The sequence below is a fragment of the Mesoplodon mirus genome, assembly GCF_964341445.2.
Source record: "Mesoplodon mirus genome assembly, chromosome: 11".
NCBI lineage: Eukaryota > Metazoa > Chordata > Mammalia > Artiodactyla > Ziphiidae > Mesoplodon > Mesoplodon mirus.
In genome coordinates, this window is record NC_138987.1 from 31,150,945 (window position 1) to 31,171,795 (window position 20,851).

The following is a 20,851-nucleotide window of genomic DNA, read 5'->3' on the forward strand; positions in this document are numbered from 1 at the left end:
GGACTCTCCCAAGACTTCCCATCTCAGACTAAGAGCCAGGCTTTGTAATGACCTACAGAGCCCTGAAGATCTAGCCATCTGCTTTCCCACTCTCTGACCTCATCTCCTGCTGCTTTCCCCTCATTCCCTCTGCTCTCGGTATGGACTCAAAATTCCTCCAACGCACTCAGCATGCTCCCACATGGGGCTTTGAGCTTGCAGTTTCCTCTGCCTGGAATGTTCTTCATCCAGATCTAGGAGCAGCTTACTCCCTACTTCATTCAGGTCTTACTCTAATGCCAGCTGCTCAGTGGTGCCTTTCCTGGCCATGCTATTTTAAACAAAAACCCCTCGTCAGCTCCTTCCCTGCTTTATTTTTCTTCTTACCACTTATCGCAACGATACCATAGATTTTACTTATTATCTTGCTGGCTGGCTGTCTCCTCTCACTAGCCCCATGAGGGCAGGGATTTCTGTCTCACAGGCTTACTGCTGCATCCCCAGCACCAAGAACAGCACCCAGCCTATTACAGGGGCTCAGCATACCATGGCGGGGCGGGGTGGGGGGGCGGTAAGTGGATGGAGTGCAAAGAGAGATCTGCCCAAAGTGTCACGTGAGCGTTGAGGAGGCGGGACTTTGGGGTGTGGGCTGTCAGGTAGGATTTCTTGGGAGAGACTATGCCTGAGCTGAGCCTTCAGAGCTAAAGAGGAGTGAACAGGACAAGGGATGGCTGCGGGGTAGGGAGCAGAAGGGGCTGAATCCCTCGGGGCTTAGCACAGTTCTGGCAAAGAAATAGGTGCTCTGTAAATATCTCTTAAGTGAATAGATGGATGGAGGGGAGGAAGAGAAAGCTCTTCTAGGCAGAGAGGACAGCATGACTGGAGGCAAGGTGTGAGGCAGTAGAAGCAGTTTGATTGCTGGAGCAGATAAAGGCGCAAGATGAAGCCCAGAGAGGTGAGAGGGAGCCAGAGCACGGCAGGTGAGTCTTGTAGTCCATGTTAAGGTATTTGGACTTGATCCTGAAGGCAGCTATAGGAGCCACTGAAGGGGTTAGAACCAGGGGATAACTGGTCAGGATGAGCATTCATCATTCTGAAGAGGATGGATTTAGCATCAGAGCTGGGATTCAGGCTCACGACAGTTTAATCCTTTGCCTTGCATCTAGTTTCCTAAAGTCACCCCCATCTGCGGTGAAGCTGGTTAGCAGCAGAAAAGAGCAGGCCCTGCCCACGGGCAGGTCCCCTCCCACGCACCTTCCTGCGGTGCTAGTTTGCAGAGGGGAAAGCAGATGGGAGAGCTGGAGCAAAGCACACCTGGAGAGCACCTGCGTGTAAAGGTGGGAGGAGAAACACCCAGAAGAGACGGTTCTGGGACTCACCCTCCAGCATGCTGAGGTTGGCATTCAGTGCCTCCACCTCACTTGTGATAATGGGACAGAGCTGGCCATAAAAGGAATAAAAACAAAATGCAGGTTATCACATTGTACTGGAAACCACTGTTTAAGGGCCTAGACCCCAACAAAGGCCTTCCAGTGAGGAGACATTCTCCCTTTGGACTTTCCCTTAAATTAGTTGATGCCTATGGGCCTCAAGTTCTGTATGTATGGGTGGCATGCCATTGAATGCTGGCTCAACTTCATAGCAACCAGGACCACATCCACTTAGCCCCATAAAAGAACAAGCCCTTGGCTTTCATCTCTGCAGCATGACAGGGCATGTGCCCCAGTCCATATTAGTGCTACGACACCTGGGGAACCTGCTGCCTGCACGGCTGAGCCTCTCCCAAATGCAGGGATGCCCCTGCCTGCCACCTCTGCCATCAGCGTGCCAGGCCCTGCCAGGGAGAGGTAGAGCAGGGCCTTTATTTCCTTGCTGGGCTGCTTGGAGAGCCCATTAGATCAGACATCTATTTAGATCAGAGCCCCTTTTGGAATTAGAAAATCTATTTTGAATCAGACCCAAGCACATCTGTAGGAAGCAGGAAGAGTATCAAGAGCGATGCCGTGTGCCAGGCGTGCGCTGAGCACTCAGTGTGGTGGTTACTAGCAGAGGCTCAGGAGCCTGGCTGCCTGGGGTTGAACGCCTTGGCAAGTTACTTGTACTCTCTGGCCTCAGTTTCCTCATCTGCAACATGGGGATGATCGCTGTATCTACTGCATCAGGTATTGTGAGTAGAAATTGAGGCAATCCACGTAAGATTGCCCAGCTCATAGTAAGTGTTCAGTAAATGTTAGCTGTTGCCAACTTCATTTCATCCTCACTACAGTCCTGAGAGGCAGGCACTACTGGCCCCTATTAACAGATGGAAAACAGAAGCTTGGAGAGGGTAAGCGAGTTGCCAGGAGTTAGATCAGTAGGATTTGAAATCTGGCCTGACATGGCTAGACAGCTGTGGTCTGAGCACCCTTGGCCTTTTCTAGTGGCACAGAGGGAACCCTAGAAGCAAAGCATCTATGATCTCTAAGTCATATACAAGCTCCAGGCAAACTTAACTATTGGCTTCTTGTCGGAGGCCAAAGGACCATGCCTTGTTTTGAACAAAAGAATGATCAGGTGTGCGGCCCCTGAAGGCAACAGCACTATTTCCCAGGCACTCTTTAATATGCACATTCACTGGCACTCAGCATCTTTCAGGTAAGGACGGGAAAGGCTGCGAAGCTTCAGTGTCCCCTGACCAGCCGGACAACCTTGTTAGACAAGCTGTTTAATGTCTCTGTGTGTTGATTTCCTCACTGACATTCATTATGCACCTACTGCCTTCCAAGTGCTGAACTGAACACAAGGGGGTTGGAGACAGCCAGACACCATCCTTGCCCCTCTTTTCCAGAAAGGAATCTCCCTTCTTTTCCCGTCCTCCTCACCTCTCTCCTTGTATCCCCAGAAATGCGGGTAAAGCGTTCAGGGAAGATATTGTCAGGAATGGAAACAGGGCACATTGCCAATTCCATCTTTCCCTTCCTCGGACACTGACTTCTGGCATCAAGGTACTTGGATGCCATCTTAACTTATACTGTTTTACTTGGCTGGGAATATTCCTTCTTCTTTCCCGTTCCTTACTTATTCAATTCCTACCTATATTTGAAGGCTCAGTTCAAGTCCTGCACTCTCCAAAAATATCTCCCAGGATACTCCTAGGCTCTATTTACTTAATTTTTCCAGTTCTCTGAACCCCCTCAGTCCAACCTAATGACCACGTAAGTATGTACGAAATTCAAATACTTATTCAGTTGCCATTTCACAAATCTCAGTTGGTTTTTCCTAAACAGATAAGTTTATTCCTTTTCCATATCCTCAACAGACTCTAGCCTAGAGTGCTGGGCATGTAGTAGGTACACAATAAACGAACTCTTTTTGATTGTTTGCCCACCCTGGGGTGAGGACTTGAGGGAGGGAATGCTGTATTATTTATCTCTGCATCCCTAGCACCTACCATTATGTTTGGCACATAGTAGGCACTTGAGAAACTATTAAGTTGCAAAGGATAATGTGTGTGAAAGTGCCTTGGATGGTGCTTAGCACACTGTAGGTGCTCAGGAAAGTTTTATTGACTAAAAGTTAATCAAAGCATGGCAGAACTGCTGCTGATGGCATGTTACTATGGCTGTATAACCTCTAAAGACTTACCATTTTATTTAAGTTCTTTAAAATGGGTTTCTCCATGGGCTCAGCAAAGGAGTTATATAGGACACTAGGAAAAAAAAGATTAAAAAAGGGCTTACACAGGATCATATCTGCCAGTTCATAACTGCCCCTGAGTGCCAGGTGAGAATCCAGTTCCAGACTGGCCACTGCCCACCAGGGTGTTCTTGCTCACCTGAGCTCTCCAGAAAACGAGACGTCACTGTGGCTCACTTGGGCATTGCAGTCTTGGAGCTTCAGGATTGGGTGACCAAAGTCATTCAGGGCCAGGACAACTATACTGGTGAAGTAGACCCCAGAGAGAAACAAGTCAACTCCTCCTGCGTCTTGGCTGTTGAGAGAAAAAGTGCAAGGTTACCCAAGCCTGGACAGGGGTGGAGATGGATCTTGTTTCTCTGATTAACCATAGAATCTAAGCCGCAGGAGGGCAGGAACTTCATCACCTCTGGATTCCTGGCACCTACAACAGGTAGGGGTGAATATTTACTAAACAAATGAAGTAACAAATATGTGAATGGTGACAGCTCTAGGAACCTTGCATTTATTTCATCTTGAGTGCGCTGGCCCCCATAGTGGTTGAGCATGTATTAGGCACCATTCATATACGATGCTTGTTTGGAGGAAGAACATAGGGTTCAAGGTGGCCACACCTTATTTAGGAGGGGCATAGATGGGGAGGTGGCACTTAGATGTTATCTGTGAACTCCTTGAGGGAGTGATGCTATTCATCTCCGTGCCCCAGGATTTAGCTCATGGCCTGACACAGAATAAGCACTCAATCTATGGTTGATGTGTCAGCAAAGAAATGAATAATACATGAATCTATGTTTCTTACGGGGGAACATATTATATCCCTACCGTCTACGAGACTGGAGTTCTTGAGACAGGGATGAATGGTACTCAGTACCATTTATAAATGGATACAGTCAGTAGGTACTCAATACATGGATATTGAATGACCAGATGGATGAATGAATGTGTCATCCTGGGGCATCAACCAAGGCAGACCTAAACATTACACCCACACAGTGACTTAAACATAGTAGGTGGTTTGTAACCGTACCATGAATTTGATCCTTTCTCACTGTTGTGGCCTCTCCCGTTGTGGAGCACAGGCTCCAGACGCGCAGGCTCAGTGGCCATGGCTCACGGGCCCAGCCGCTCCATGGCATGTGGGATCTTCCCGGACTGGGGCACAAACCCGTGTCCCCTGCATTGGCAGGCGGACTCTCAACCACTGCGCCACCAGGGAAGCCCGATCCTTTCTTTTTATCTTCTTTTCTGGCCGCAGCCCATGGCATGTGGGATCTTAGTTCTCTGACCAGGGATCAAACCCCCGCCCCCTGCAGTGGAAGCAGGGAGTCTTAACCGTTGGACTGCCAGGGAAGTCCCAGGAAATCTTAAATGACATGTTGATCAGTGGCTCTGCCTTTAAGGGAAGGATGCTTTCAGCCCCCTCCTCCCTGCCCTCAGTAGAGATATTCTGATTTAAATCTCTCCTGGAAAAATGCTCTTGAGAAAGACGGTTAATGGCTGAGGGAAAGAAGCCTAATGTCAAACACATTGGCAAATTTATCTACTTTTGATTTTTTGCTCCGTTTCCCCCAGAACAGCAGTAGACTTTTCAGTGGAATACTCACAAAAGTGGAGACTTGAATTCCCAGTCTGTGCTGATGTTGGCAGTGCCGTGGTTGATCAGGGCCCTGATTCCCACCCCAGGCACAAAGGCTAGTGAAGTATTTGGAAGTGAAAGGGCATTGATTTTCATGCTGTAAAACAGGAAACAGAGGAGTTAGTGCGACTCAGCCAGCACATCTCTAAGTAAGGCAAAATTGGAAATGCAGTTGTAGAACTCCCAAGATGGGCAATTGTGAATTCCTATAGAACAGGGGTCCCCAACCCCCGGGCCACGGACCGGTACCGGTACACAGCCTGTTAGGAACCGGGCCGCACAGCGGGATGTGAGAGGCGGGGCAGGCGAGCGAGCAAAGCTTCATCTGCCGCTCCACATCGCTCCCCAGGAAACGGGTCCCTTGTGCCAAAAAGGTTGCAGACTGCTGCTATAGAGGAAGGACCCTCAGGTATGCAGTGCAGCCTCAGGGCACTGCCTTCTAATTCCTCTCACACCCTTGGCAGGAAGCCCCTTGTATCTAGCTGAGGGGAGAAATGAGCAAGTTTAGGAACAGATTTGCAAACAATCAATCGACTTCTTTAGTTTCTTTAAAGACAAAACACTGCCATCATTATTTTTCCCTTCAGCTGTTCCAGTGTTTCTCAATGTGGGAAACATTAACATTTTGGATGGGACAACTATTTTTTTGTAGAGGACTGTTGTACAAATTGCAGGGTATTTGGCATATGTACCAACTAAATGCCAATCGTTTCCCTCCCCCCACCTCTAAATCATCAGGACAATAAACAGCATGCCTTCCTCCCCAAATGTGTACAGTATCTTCCCTAGTTGAGAAACTTATTTTAGAGCATTAACTCCCCCTAGGATTCTCTGAGCTGTCACACAGGTAACTAGAGGCAGTAGGTGGCATGCAACATACATAGGTAGATGGTCACATGCATTATGTTAAGTTATTATTATGACCATCTATTGAGCAATTACTACCTGCTAGACACTGGGGTAAGCACTTCACATGTGTTACCTCATTTTAACCCTCACCATAATCCTATGAAGCTGCTGCTGATTTTGCAATCTGCAATTCAGAGATGAGAAGATTAGAAGCTTGGCTGAAGTCATAGATAAGTGGTAGAACCAGACCTGGAAGCCTCCTCAATCTGTCTTCAGGCTTCTTAACCAGGAGGCTATGTCGCTTCATGCATTGTGCAAAGGGCACTCGGCTTGGAGCCAAGATTTGTGCTAGCTGTACAACCTTGGGCAAGGCACTTAACCTCTTTCAGTCAGCCACTCAAAAGAAGTGTGACTCATGGGAAGGTTGAGAAGAAAAAATGAAGCCATCTGTTTATAACTGTTGCACGGGAGAAAGCACTGTTATGAACTAAGATTAGGGAAAATTTTAAAATGTGATAGCCAATAGGAAAAAATTATTTGTTATTTCCTCTTTTCTGCATCCTTTCCTGCCTATTCTCTGCCAAATATCCTGAGTATCACTGTGAAAAGAGGATGGTAGAGATGATTGTATCTTGGAAATATTTTCATTTTGACACATATAGGTCTAACTCATTCTTTGTAATTGTTGCAGAGTAATCTAAGCTATGGATTAAAAAAAAATCATTGCTTTGTGGGTAGACATCTAGGTTGTTTCCAGTATTTCTGCATTATAAACAGTGCCACAGTGAACATCCCCATATATGCTGTTTGTGTAGATGTTTCTCTAGAGAGGGTGCTGAGAAGTGGAATTGTTGGGTCAAAAAGCATGCCTAAAAAAATCCTTAAAAATCACCTCCTAAAATAGCACTGTCTAGGGGCTTCCCTGGTGGCGCAGTGGTTGAGGGTCCACCTGCTGATGCAGGGGACATGGGTTCGTGCCCCGGTCCGGGAGGACCCCACATGCTGCAGAACGGCTGGGCCCGTGGGCCATGGCCGCTGAGCCTGCACATCTGGAGCCTGTGCTCCACAGCGGGAGAGGCCACAGTGGTGAGAGGCCCGCGTACTGAAAAAAAAAAAAAAAAAAAAAAGCACTGTCTAATAGAAATATAATGTGAGCCATATATGTAATTTAACATTATCTAGTCACATTAAAAATGGGAAATATTATAATTTGAACATGTAATCAATATAAAAATTGTTAATGAGATATTTTATTTTCTTTTTTCAAAAATAAACAAAATACAGTATGTGTTTTATATTCATGATGTACCTCAATCTAGATATTGCATTTTCATCAGAAATTCTTGACCTGTATTTAGAGTTGATAAAATTTTCAACTGAAAGAGTAAACTTACATACTCAAATTGTTCCAGACTTAAAAGTTCTTCAGTAACTGAATCATGTGAGTTTTTAAATTAAAATTGAAACTAAAAAAATTAAAAATCCAGTACTCAGTTGCACTAATCATACCTCAAGTGCTCAATAGTGACATGAGGCTAGCAGCTCCTGTTTGAACAGCACAGGTCTGAAATTATTGTACCAGTTTATCTGCTCCCACTAGCAATGCATGGGAATACCTGTTTCTCCTCATCTTTACCTTCACTTTATATTACAGGAATCACCCTGGATTTTTCTGCTGTGGCATTATCATCAGTGTAATTAAATCATTAGATTTGTAAATATATATTTAATGTTCATCTCTCTCACTGGACACTAAAGGCATATCTGTGTCATTCACTACACTATACCCTATGCCTAGAACAAAGCCTTAGTACACAGTAGGTGCTCAACAAATTCTTGTTGAATGGCTGACTGTATTATAATTAGAGCATCTGTCATATTAGACCATGAGGCAAATGAAGCCAGAGGCCAGAGTTAAGGATGGGGGAACAGAAAAATACAAGACAGTTGTGTTCTGATGAAATTGTGGGGCTTCAATAAGATTCTTCAACTGTTTTTTTTGGGGGGGTATAGTTGCTTTACAATGTAGTGTTAGTTTCTGTTGTACAACGAAGTGAATCAGCTATGTGTATACATATACTGCCAGCCCGCTTGAACCTCCCTCCCACTGCCCACCCCATTCCATCCATCTAGGTCTCCGCAGAGCACCGAGCTGAGTTCCCTGCGCTATACTGCAGGTTCCCACTAGCGATCTGTTTTACACATGGCAGTGCACATATATCAACCCCAATCTCCCAATTCATCCTCCCCACTGTGTCCACACACCCGTTCCCTATGTCTGTGTCTCTATTCCTGCCCTGCAAATAGGTTCATCTGTACAATTTTTCTTCAGAGCTTATTATTTGTGAGACAAAAATGAACCCCTATTTCATCTAAGTCACACTAATTTTGTTATATTCACCTGAACATTTTTCCTAGTTCGTACCATCACCCCTACATACCCCAGGGAGCTGAAAGATCTCTGCTTTAACCTATTTCTATTCTTGTTCCAAAACACCTGATGTTTGTCAAAGATGTTTATCAGTTACACCTCAAAGGAAACTCTACAGTCGTCCACCCTGAGTCTGTTCCAGCCTAAGTGCAAGAGCAGTGTCTGTGCCAAAGAAACCTAGAAGTGCCCCAAAATTGCCTTTGCCTCATCACCGTGCTAAGATCTCCGCCCATAGAGGGGACTTGTACCTTGCTAGGCACAATGAGTGCCGGGCGCAAGGGACTGTGCGTGCATCACTGTTCCTGGGAATCTCTGCCCTTTTCCCCAGTTTCTGATGATGTACTGGCCTCTTACCCCTTAAACGTCTCCCACTTTCCTCCCATGGGGAGAAGGTGTATTTAGAGCACGAGCTCTCCCTTCTCCATTCCTTGATCAACGAATACAGTTTCTGCTCTGCTTTGCCAAACCTTGTCTCATTCATCTGGAGTGAGAAGGACCCAGGTGGGGTCCACCCAATCTGAGAGGGTGGGTAACAATATAAATATAATCTCAAAACTCTTGGCTGGGTGAGACAAGGATCTGGATCAATGTGGCAATTCCATTGCTCTTACGCTGATGGTCTATGCTATCACTAAGTACATCAGCTAATTCGTGTTCAGCAGCTTCAGCTTTATGAAGTATCTTCACATTTGTTACATCATCTGCTTTTTATTGTTTAATGATTCTGAGATTTGATTTTACTGCTGTAACATGGTAGAAAAGATTATAGCTGCCACCAGAATTCTTCTTAGGAAGAGAAGTTTATTGGTGGGAAAATTACTTGGAGAAGTATTTAGGATGATCCTTTGGTACCCAGGAGTGGGTGGAACTGCTATGCATGAGACCAGGGGAAGAAACTGACGTTGCTCCAGAGAAGAAGAGGAGGTCTAGATAGCAAGAGGGCAGAAAGCCATGTGCCTTGTAATCCGCTCCTATGACCTCTGAAGTCTTGACTAAACTTTACAAAATAAGACAAGATGTAGTGAGAGCAGATTTGTTTGTGAGACTGATATTGAACTCTGCATCTAAGTTTATGGGGGTAGGGGTAGCAATGGAATGAACAAGAATTTCATTTAGAATTCTGGGGGCAAGGTGCCCACAGCCAACATCTGCATCGAATTAGAACTCTCATTTTAGGAATGAGGAGAGGACACTGAGTCTCTGAACAGATTCGCCAGGTGCACACAACGAGTGTGCAGCAGAGATGTGACCTGGACCCACGCATTCTGACCCAAACACCACATGCTGGCTCCATGACCCCTCTATCTTGGGTGATTTATCTGATAAGCCTTTCACCAAAGGTTGGTTAACTTTTCCTCCATCCTGGTGTTACACCAGGACTCACGGTGGCATATCCACAACCCTGAGATTTTAAAGATTAACTTCACTGCTAAAAATGCTCTTCTCTTTTACTTACTTTATAAACTTGTAGTTCACATAATCAATGTTCAGAAATTCAGATTTAGAACCTTTTAAATCTGGGATGTTTCTTTCCATGAGCATTTGCTCAATCATCTCCACCCCAGCTTGAATGCCTATGAAGCAACCAAAGAAAATGTTTATTGATAACAAAGATGATGATGGCATAATATCATTAAACCCACAAGTTATATTTATTAAGTAAGCCATGCTCTTAGATACTGAGAAAACAGGATTCTAACAAGGTGGTTATTATTGTCCCTACTTTGCAGAAGAAAACACTGGTCCTCAGAGAGGCTAGTGAAATTGTCCAAGAACCCAGAGCTAACAGCATGAGAGAATGTTAACACAGGACAGTGTTATAGGAAAAGTACAAAGTATCATCATTATCCAATTTCACAGATGAAGAAACTGAGCCTCAGAGAGGTTAATTCTTGCCTAAGTCACACAGCTAAGAACTGGGGGAGCCAGTAGTCAAATCTGGGCAATTTGGCTCCAGAATCTATGCCTGATGGCCAGTTCCAGAAAGTTACTCTACATTGTCCTTTTTCCCTCCTAGATTCTTTAAATACAGGAATTTTGGACTGGAGATCCATGGACTGTTGGGAACACTTGAACTCCCTGAAATTCTAATGAAAGATTGTGAGTGGGTCATGTGTATGTGTATCTATCTCATTTTTTAGGGGAAAATTTTTCAGGGTTCACTTTTTTTTTTTTTTTTTTTTTGCGGTACGCGGGCCTCTCATTGTTGTGGCCTCTCCCGTTGCGGAGCACAGGCTCCAGACACGCAGGCTCAGCGGCCATGGCTCACGGGCCCAGCCGCTCCGCAGCATGTGGGATCCTCCCGGACTGGGGCACGAACCCGTGTCCCCTGCATCGGCAGGCGGACTCTCTACCACTGCGCCACCAGGGAAGCCCCAGGGTTCACATTTTAATCAGATTCTCAAAGGATCCCAGCACTCCCAAAAGGTTAGCAACCACTGCTTTTGTTTAATCCTGGAATAAACCCATCTTTATCTAATAGCACCACAGAACACATTTCTCTGAGTTCGTGGAGAAATAGAGCCCTCTTCCACATTAAAGAGCTTGAGAAAAGTAACTTACACAGTAACAAAGAATGATCTTTTCATTTTTACCTTCTCAAGGAGCAAGCTTTGCTTTTACCCCTTCCTTTACAGCTTAAGCTCACTTCCACTTATCCTATCCTTTTTGGAGATTGAGAAGAGCAGATTTTATCCTCTATAATACTGTGAATAATACTGTAATATGGAGATGTAAAGAGAGAATGTAAAGGATGGAACGATGGGCCCGAAGGCACCATCAGACAGCTTAGGTTTGAATCCCAGCACTCACTTACTAGCTGTGGGACTCTGCAAGTTACAAAATGTCTTGGTCCTTCACTTTCCTCATCTGTAACATGTGGACATTAGCAACCGTGGAGGTGTCTGTTCACATACGTGAAAATAACAGTAGGTAATATTTGTTGGGCATTTGCTATTGTGAGATTCTGTTCCAAGTACTTTATATGCTCTAAGATGTTCATTGTGTATGCATGTGCGGGGGAGAGAGAGAGGGAAAATATGAATCTGTGACTATGTTTGGATATGCCTATTGTCAAGGTGATTATTTTTTAAACAACACTTTTCCCCCAGCCATCTTAGTAGCTCTGGATCACCCCACTGTAGAGCTTGTCTCAGTCATGAGACAGACCAATCTGAGCTTCTGGATTTGGGTCACAGACTACACCTGGGAGGTGAATACAGCCTGGCTTCTGAAAGCATCCAACTCACCATAGTCCAGAGCTCTCTGAGTAGCCCTCAGTTTGATTCCAGGGTAAATGGTCTGAGCGGATGAGATGTAGAGATTCCACAGGAGGAAACATCCCCAGAGGACTTGGACCATCTTTGTACACATCTGCAATTAGTCAACATTTATAGTCCCTTTATTATTCTTAACTTTTTCATTTGCCAATTCCATCTAGCATTTCTAGGCTTTCTCATTTTCATTGCTTACTTCCAGAACTTGCTCCATCCATCCATCCATCCATCCAGTAACCATTTATTGAACACACTGGAATGTATTCTAGGTGCTGAGGATGTAGAGATGACCTATGTGTGGCCCCTGACCTTTGCTTCCCACAGAATAGTGGGTGAATCAGACATACACAGATGATTGTAATACAGTAAGATATAATGCAATGCAATACAAGAGCCTTACAAAAAATATAGCAACTTGGATATGCCTCGGGAAGGATAATGGGGGTGGGATGGGGGAATTCTTGAGTTTTAGAACAAATGAGTCAGTAGTTTGGAAAGGTGGCCTCAGTGGATGTGAGGCAACCACTTATCTGCTTAAAGATCCTTGATGACTCTCCTCGGCCCACAGGACAGACAGGTCTAAGCTCTTAGCATGGCAATCAAGGCCGTTCACAACTGGCTCCAAACTTCTTCCAAGCTCCTATCTCTCCTCCTGTCTAAGTGGTAGTGTTCTGAGCTGGCCACACTGAGCTATTTGCTATTCTTCAATTTGTCAGTTCTCTCATGATTGAGGGTTTTTTCCATAACCCTCCCAATGTAAACACACATGCACATACATCTCTTTCTCTGTCTCTCCTCTGGGTCACATACCCACATCTGTCTGGTAAATGCAACCTCCAGGGCCAGCTCCAATGTTCCCTCATGAAAGCTCCCCTTACCAGGCCATTTTGACACATGATGGACTTGGAGGCAGCCTCACCTCTTCCACCACTATCCCTCCAACCACTACACCAGCCAGTATCATTTCATGTGGATGTTTACAACTGCCCCCTTACTGGTCTCTCAGGTTCCCTTGCCCCCTTCTGGCTATTCTCCACACCAGAGTGGGCCTTTGAAAATGAAAGTCAGACCTCATCACCCCTACCTGCTTTCCTGTTAAAACTCTCCAGTGGTTCCCCATCTTACTCAGCATAAAAGCCAAAGCCCTTCCACCAACTGCAAGGCCCTGCCCTGCCCACACCTCTACCTCCTCGTTGGCCTTCCTTAGCACACACACCTGGCTCACCTGGCCCCAGCCTCACCGGCTGACTTGATCTTTCCTATCACTCTAAGCAGCCTGTACCCCAGGTCTTTGCACTTATTGTTCCCTCTGCCTGGCAGAGTCACCCTCCAGATAACCACATGGCTGGGCCTCTCACTTTCTTCAGGTATCTTGAGTGTTGTCTCAGTGAAGTTTTTCCTAACCATTCTATATGAAACACCCTCCCCCATGACCTTGATATTCCCCATGCTTCCCTTGCTTTACTTTTCTCCAAAGCACTTGTCATCACCTAGTATAGTCTACAGTTCTTATTTATTTTCTGTCTCTCCTACTGGAACTTTTAGGCTTCATGGTGAAGGACTTCATCACTTCAGCACCTTGAACAGCGACTGGCACACAGTAGGCAATGGGTAAATTTTTTTTTTAACATCTTTATGTTAGTATAATTTACTAACATAAATTACTTAATTACTATAAGATGTAGTATATACTACATCTTTTATGTAGTATAATTAATGGGTAAATATTGATTGATTGATTGAATGAATGAATTAATGTCTCTTCCTTGAAACCATGAAGTGAGCCAGATATGCCTTCTGAGGTTCCACAGTACTCAGTACAGTCCTTGATCTTAATATGTACCATCCTGCAATGTGATTGTCTTTACTTGTCTATCTTACTTCTATAACTCCAGAGTCTAATACAATGCCTGGCACATAGTAGACACATGGAAAAACTTAATAAACATCTTCTCCAAGGAGAAAGACCACATCTTATTCACTGTTATATTCCTAGAACTTGACACAGAGTAAGTGTTCAATGTATACTTATTGAATTAATGGACTTGATGAATTAATGTCACTCCATTTTCTTGATGAATGAAGCAGAGGTACCAACAGCAACAGTGACATAGGTTTCTTTTAACGAGACTCACAGCTGAGTGAGTAATACATTTACAGGCCGTGTTTCTAGTTCTGGGAGTTTACAAGCTGGGTGAGCTATCCTTACTGCATTCACACAGATACCCACGGAGTTAACACACAAACATGAAACAAATCAGGGAAGCATTTGTGGGTGTGGTCAGGGAAGAGGAAGCTGTAGGAGCTGTGCATTTAGACAGAGCGAGGACTCAGGCCAGCTGGGCAGGGAAGGATGCATAGAGGGGCTGGGACTCAGGAGCAGTCTAGATGAAGGCAAAGGTCATTGTAAGAGGGGGGTGTGTGTGAGAGAGACGCACACACACACACAGAGAGAGAGAGAGTGAGCGTCTATGCTTGGCCAAGATAAGCAAGAAGTTTGATAAAGGGGTTTGTGTGTGCTCTCGGGTAAGGCCAGAGAGGCAGGAAAGGGATAATGCAGACGAAGGGGTGTCCCAGAGAGTTTATTTGACAGGAGCAGAGCGGTCTGACCAGGGGAGGGAGTGTCCGAGGAGGGCTATTGCTAGCCTATCATCTTGCACTTTTGTGTGAAATGAGAAAAGGTGCCCTCTGGAGATATACCAGCCTCTGGCACACAGTGGGGCCAGAAGAAAGTGTTCTAGGAAAATCCCACACTAGTGTATCCAGCTTGGTGGGGAGAGAAAAGGAGGCTCCATTCATCCCTTGTGTTGGCATTTTGTCTAGCGCACAAGCTGCCCCACTCATACAGTGGGCCTATGCTCAGACTGGTGAATGCTCATGAGGGCATTTTGCTAGAGGGCCATGAGGTTGAGAATTAGGGTTTTGACTTGTCTGTTCTGTAGTTCACGAATCCATCTTCAGGTGTGAGAAGAGGCTGGCTCAGTCAACCTGTTTACATTTCTCACCTGATCTCCCAGGAGCCTCCTCCATATAATCCCGCCCCCACCCATCCCTGTCCAGACAAGTTCCCAAACTCACCCCATGTTTCCTAATATCCATGCTTATGCTGTTCCCTTTTACTCAGGCCTGCAGAAACCCTGTGCATCCTTAAAGTCCATTGTAACCAGAGCCTTCTTTCTGAAGACATTTCTGACTTCCCTAAGCTAATCTCATTTCCTTCTGAAGGCTCAGTCAAAATATATATTAATTCACACATCTATGTTTATTTTTTACTTATTGTCTGTCTCCTCTACCATAATGTAAGTGCCATGAGGGCAAAGGCCTCATCAGATTTGGAGGTTTTAGAGCCTGGCTTGCTTGGTGTCTTGGACACAGTGAGTAATTGATAAGTCCTGGTAGAAGGAATCAATGAATCATAAGTAAAGGAATAGCCCGCATTCACTCTACATTATATTATGGTTCTTTGCAGAGGTGGTTAACAAAGCACTGACGCACTAGCGGAGCACATTCACCCATCAGAACAGATGTTGGCCACAGTTCTGGAGCAGGATCGGAGAGGTTAGGTACCGGATCATGGGCAGCACAGAGGAAGTCTTGGAGGAGAGGCCAGTGTGGCTGGCCTACACTGGGGGCTGGGGTGGGGGACTCTGAGTAGTGACTATTTACTATTAGATACTGAGGTCTTTCAATACTTTAAAACTGCTGTGGCCTTATGCATTCAGTGTGATGTCTCAGCTCTATGGAGTTGGTTTGGGTAATAAAGGACAATCTACAGGAGGAAGCTGGGCAGCATCAGGGTGAAGACAACACTGAGGAAAGCACGGAGGAGCGAGAGTGAGAGCTGAGGGGAAGGAATTCCAGTAGGAGAGGAGGGTCTCTGATCAAGCGATGAGTAATCTGAGGGCTGGAGGAAATGTGAGGAGTGGGATAAACAAGCGTGAAGTCCTCCTCATTCTGGGAGGCAGGGTGATATCAACAACATATACTCAGAACGGACGCAGAACTTAGGTCCAGTTGCCATCTGTTCTAGGCCTTCCTTGATCCTTTAGCTGTCCTGGGAGTGGTCCAGGGTCCTTGAGAGGGGGATAGGTAGAGATGGATGGGATTATGGGAGTGAGAGGAACACTCCTGGGGCTTAGATTAGTGGCTATTTACCAACTGGTGTAGAAGTATTTCCACGTTTTAACAAATGGTGAGCCATACTGATGTGTAGTCATGCTAATATCACTGTAGGCAAAGAATTGTAAATGGATGTGTCCTGCCTAGGCAGGCATAAGAGAGAAATTTTTTATTGAAGTATAGTTGATTTACCATATTGTATTAGTTTCAGGTGTACAGCAAAGCGATTCAGTTATATATATATATATATATATATATATATATATATATATATATATATATATATATATATATATATATATGATTATTTTCCATTATAGGTTATCACAAGAGGGGGATTTTTTAAAAGAGGAAAATATTTTCAGAGTAGTGGAAAGCAATGGGAAAGAATGTTAGACCAAAAAGTCTATATCCATTAGACTGTATGCAAAGTAAGGTAGAAATTATGTCTCTGCCTGGCATATATCAATAAATATTTGCTAACTGACCAACTGACTGGCTTATAAGATTCTGGTGAACTAAGGAAGGTTTTAGAAAATGTTGAAAGAAATGAGAAAACCAAACCATCATATAAATAGCTCTCATTTTTGCAGTGAAAAAGCACAATAAACCAAAGCAGAGGTATTACTTGTGAATGGAAGAACAATTAAAATAATAAGTTTGTATTTCTTCACCATTCACAAAACTCACGACAATACTATCATCCTCCCCCCATTTTAGACATGTGGACGCAGAAGCTTAGAGAGTCCAAATGACCTGTCCAAGATCACATAATAAGTCAGACTCTTGGGAATCAAACCTGTTCTTCTGGCTCCTAATTCTAGTGTTTATGGTTTTCTTTCATTTAATGACTTGATAGTGTTAGATTTTTCATTTTAATCTGGGAATTTTAAATAGGAGTTGCTTGATGCCATCTTATATGTGGAAAGATTCATTAAGCATCTGGAAAATTTCAAGCATCAAAGTGCAAATCCCTTTGTATTTTCTTGGGTACAAATGGAGTTTTAAATTCCCTTCCAGCAGTGAAAATCCTGTTTTCACTTCTTGGTTAAAGGAAGTTTCTGAAGTGGTCTGCTTTGATGGAGATCCAGGAACTCAAAACTGCACATAGAAAACACATCTTTTTCCCCTAGAAATTTTATGAGTGAATAAAATTACTGGGCTCTAAAGGGATGGATTGTATGTAACTTTCAGTTGAATTGTTTGGGTAGGATGGTAATTTATGGGCAGGAGAGGAATAGAAACTTGTCAAGCTAGGAGATGACTCCTAAAAGGTTGGGTAATTTGGCAGACAAGTAAGGGCAGGGTAAGTTGCCTGTTAAAAGAAGGAATCCAAGATGATTTAAAAACCTGCCAGCAAGTTACCTATTTGGTTGCTTCTGAGGAATTGCTTCTTTCCAATATTCGAAACCTCAGAAGTCACTGCATTGCCATACCAATGTCCAGACAGAATAACACTTCTAAATTAGTTGGCTCTTACTTGAGCCATTCTGATGACCGGAAATAAGAACAGTCAAGTACAACTTAGAAAATTCCTGAGACAGATCAACTTACCATTACCACTCATGAAGGAGAGCTTTGACAGACTCTGGAAAAGTTAAAAAGGAGTGATGAATGAATGAAATGTAGCCTTTAAAATAGAGGCAAAGTTCAAGAAATTAAATTCAATTGGTTTAAAGAAGCCTAGTCTATAAGAATATTCCAACCTAACAGTTAAGACAAATAATAGCATTGGTAAAAAGTCTATATCAACAGGTATGGAATATGGGCAGAACTGGAGAATATTTCAAGGGATTCAGCACACACATCTGATGTTATACCAAGATCTCTAATGACAAGGGCCTTGAAAATTTACACCAAGTCTTCCCTCACCCCCCAAACTCTATACTTAATACAAACAAGTTAAACAATTCAGGCAGATGGGAAGGTCCTTTGCTTGGCAGGATCTAGGTCACCGATATGGTTTAAGACCTGGTCCCAAAGCACAGAGATCACAGCGGTTCCTTAATCTGAACCACACCCATTGAGAGACAAGTGTGAATTTTCTGTGCTGGGTGCCCCACTGGAATGGAGGCAAAAATAAGTCCAGACTCTTGAGCAACACTTTTAACACTGCTGAAGGATGCAAAACTAAACATGTAGTCCAAACCAACTCTTGTTTCTTTCTTAGAGCTGTTAGTCTTCTGTGTGAGTGACATAAAAAAGAAATAAAACAGAAAAACCTAGGCAGACAAAAATAATTCAGGATACATGACAGGAGGCTGTTCAAGGTGTCCTACCAGATCTGGGTCATCTCCAGCAACAGGGTGATTCCTGTTGGGAGACTGTGCACTGGCAGAGACCTGAAGTTTGTTCATGATTCTTACCTCAAGGAGAGGAAGTATCCAAAGCCGGGGAGCACCTTTGATTCCCTCTGCCTTTGAAGTCGATGTGCTTTCCACTTGAGGCTTGAACTCAGCTGCTGCAAAGACAAGATAATTAAGTCTAAATCATCTAGGGGTGGATTTTTTTAAAAGCCTCTTTCAAAATGTGACACATAATTGCTTCACTTCAATTACCCAATGACTTGAATGAACACTTCAGTCTCTACCTACATGAGAAAACAATGCCACCTATGCGATAATTATCTCCCTAACACACACACACACACACACACACACACACAAACTTGTGAAATTTTTATGGCTACTTCACCAGAATGCTTAAGTTAAGAATTCCAATGTATTGAAACAGGTGTTGAATTGGAAATTGAATTGTATTGAATTGGAAAAGGAAGAACTTTCCTTTCTGGGATAGGAAGCCGGTTTCCCTCGGTCAGGGTGCCTGCAGTTGGTGGTGCCACTACTGCCCAAAATACCTTTTGGACTTCTGGTGGATCAGATTCATTCTGAAAGCATGAGGCTTGATAGCCACGCCGACCTAGTTACCATCTTTATCTTTCAGGGTAGGACCACAGATGGCATTTCTAAGTGTCTGCTCCTTTTCAGGTTATTAATGACTTCCTCTCCCAGAATTCCTTTGAAATCAGTTTAGGTGGGTTCATCAACTGTTATGGAACTTGATGTCTTTTGTCTCTAAATGCCATCCCCACTCCCATCCCCCATGTTTTAGTCATTGAACTTTAGATGGCCAGGGATCTGATTACATGAAGTATCTAAGGTCTTAAATCTACAATTTAAGATAGGGTGATCAACATCCTGGTTTTCCCAGGATGTAGGATTTTCGGTACTAAAACCAGGAGAGTTCAGGGAAACTAGGTAGAACAACAGGTATGTTTGCTTGGCATTGTCCATACTTCAGACAGCTTTTCAGGTTTCTCATCTAGCGTACCTCCAGTTATATATATTTGTTTAACCTCAGTTTTCTTAAGGGTAAAGTGGGGATAAAATTAGTATCTACCTTGATAGGTGCTGGTGGAAAAAAGATACAGATAACTGTCTTAGTCTGTTTGGGCTGCTATCAAACTATCACAGGCCAGTCCAAACTAAGCTAAATGTATAAGCTAAAATGACAGAGCTTATATAGAACAGATTTATTCCTCACTGTTCTGGAAGCTGGGGAAGTCCAAGATCAAGGAGCCAGCATGGTCACATCTTGGTTAGGACCCTCGTCCTGATTCATAGCCAGATCCACTGGCTGTGTCCTCACATAGTGGAAGGAACTAGGGATCTCTCTGGGGCCTCTTTTTCAAGGCATTAATCCCCCAAACCCCACCTACTAATACCATCACCTTTGGGGTTAAGATTTCAGCATATGAATTTTGAAGGGACACAAACATTCAGACCATAGCAATAACCTAGGAGAATGTGCTTTTAAACTGTAAAGTGCTATAAACTCTTTATTCATTAGTATGTGGCCATATCAATGGTGATAGGAGCCTGGAGACACTCTCCTCATAGAATCATTTATTGTCAGTCATCTCAGTCATCATAGATTAATTCATTCATTAAATCCACAAATACTGGGCACCTACTAAGTACAAGTTCCTCTTCAGTAAAAAAGACAGAATTCATATCCACATGGAGTTTATCTTCTAGCAGATGGAGATATAAAATAAACAAACAACAAGACAAACCAAAATGTGTAGATTGTCACGTGCTATGAAGGAAATAAGGGAATGTAGTTGATGGGGTGGTCTTGTAATTGGTAGGGTGATGTAACTGGGGGAGAAGTGCTTCTTCTGTTAGGATGGTACAGGAAGACTTCTCTGAGGAGGTATATCTGAGCTGAGATCTGAGCATTAGAAGCCAGGCAGGCAAAGCCCTGAAGGGAATAGGGTGGAGGGAACAGCAAAGGTGGGCCAGTGTGTCTGGAATGTAGCAAGAGCAGAAATAACGATATTAGACATCTAAATGGCTGCGTCAGGTGGGTAGTTGGAGTTCCCAGGAGAGGTCGGCTGGAAATATGAATTTCCAAGTCATCATGCTAGAGGTGGAATTAAAGCCACAGAAGTGGTGAGATCATCTGAGGCAGTTTCCCATGGTGCTTGTGCTCCAGGAGGGGTGCGGGATAATTTCAGGTGATACACAGATAAACACTTGATGTTGTATTGTGATTATTTTTAATGTATTAGAAAAACACACCCCAGAACTAGACATGGAAGAAGATGAATGACATGAACAGCACATGGAAAAACATTCATAAAGTACCTCTAAGTATTTCTGTCCTTGCCTCTGAGTCTTCCCTGGGTGGCAGCATCACCTTCTCCCCTCTTCTCTCCCTCTTCTCTCCCTCTTCTCCCCTCTTCTCTCCCTCTTCTCTCCCTCTTCTCCCCTCTTCTCTCCCTCTTCTCCCCTCTTCTCTCCCTCTTCTCCCCTCTTCTCTCCCTCTTCTCTCCCTCTTCTCTCCCTCTTCTCCCCTCTTCTCTCCCTCTTCTCTCCCTCTTCT

The 20,851-nt window shown here is 44.1% G+C and overlaps 1 protein-coding gene across 1 annotated transcript in view; it reads right to left on the reverse strand.

The window, feature by feature from the left end:
* Positions 1-11,942, reverse strand: part of BPIFC (BPI fold containing family C) — a gene marked incomplete at both ends in the record, with an annotated part of 37,711 nt that extends 25,769 nt beyond the window's left edge. Inside the window, 6 exons of the mRNA XM_082635663.1 lie at positions 1,359-1,419; positions 3,604-3,667; positions 3,794-3,949; positions 5,259-5,387; positions 10,027-10,144; positions 11,819-11,942. Of these exons, the coding sequence (XP_082491789.1) occupies positions 1,359-1,419; positions 3,604-3,667; positions 3,794-3,949; positions 5,259-5,387; positions 10,027-10,144; positions 11,819-11,942 (652 nt within the window). The remainder of the gene's footprint in view (positions 1-1,358; positions 1,420-3,603; positions 3,668-3,793; positions 3,950-5,258; positions 5,388-10,026; positions 10,145-11,818) is intronic.
* Between the last annotated feature and the right edge of the window lie 8,909 nt (positions 11,943-20,851).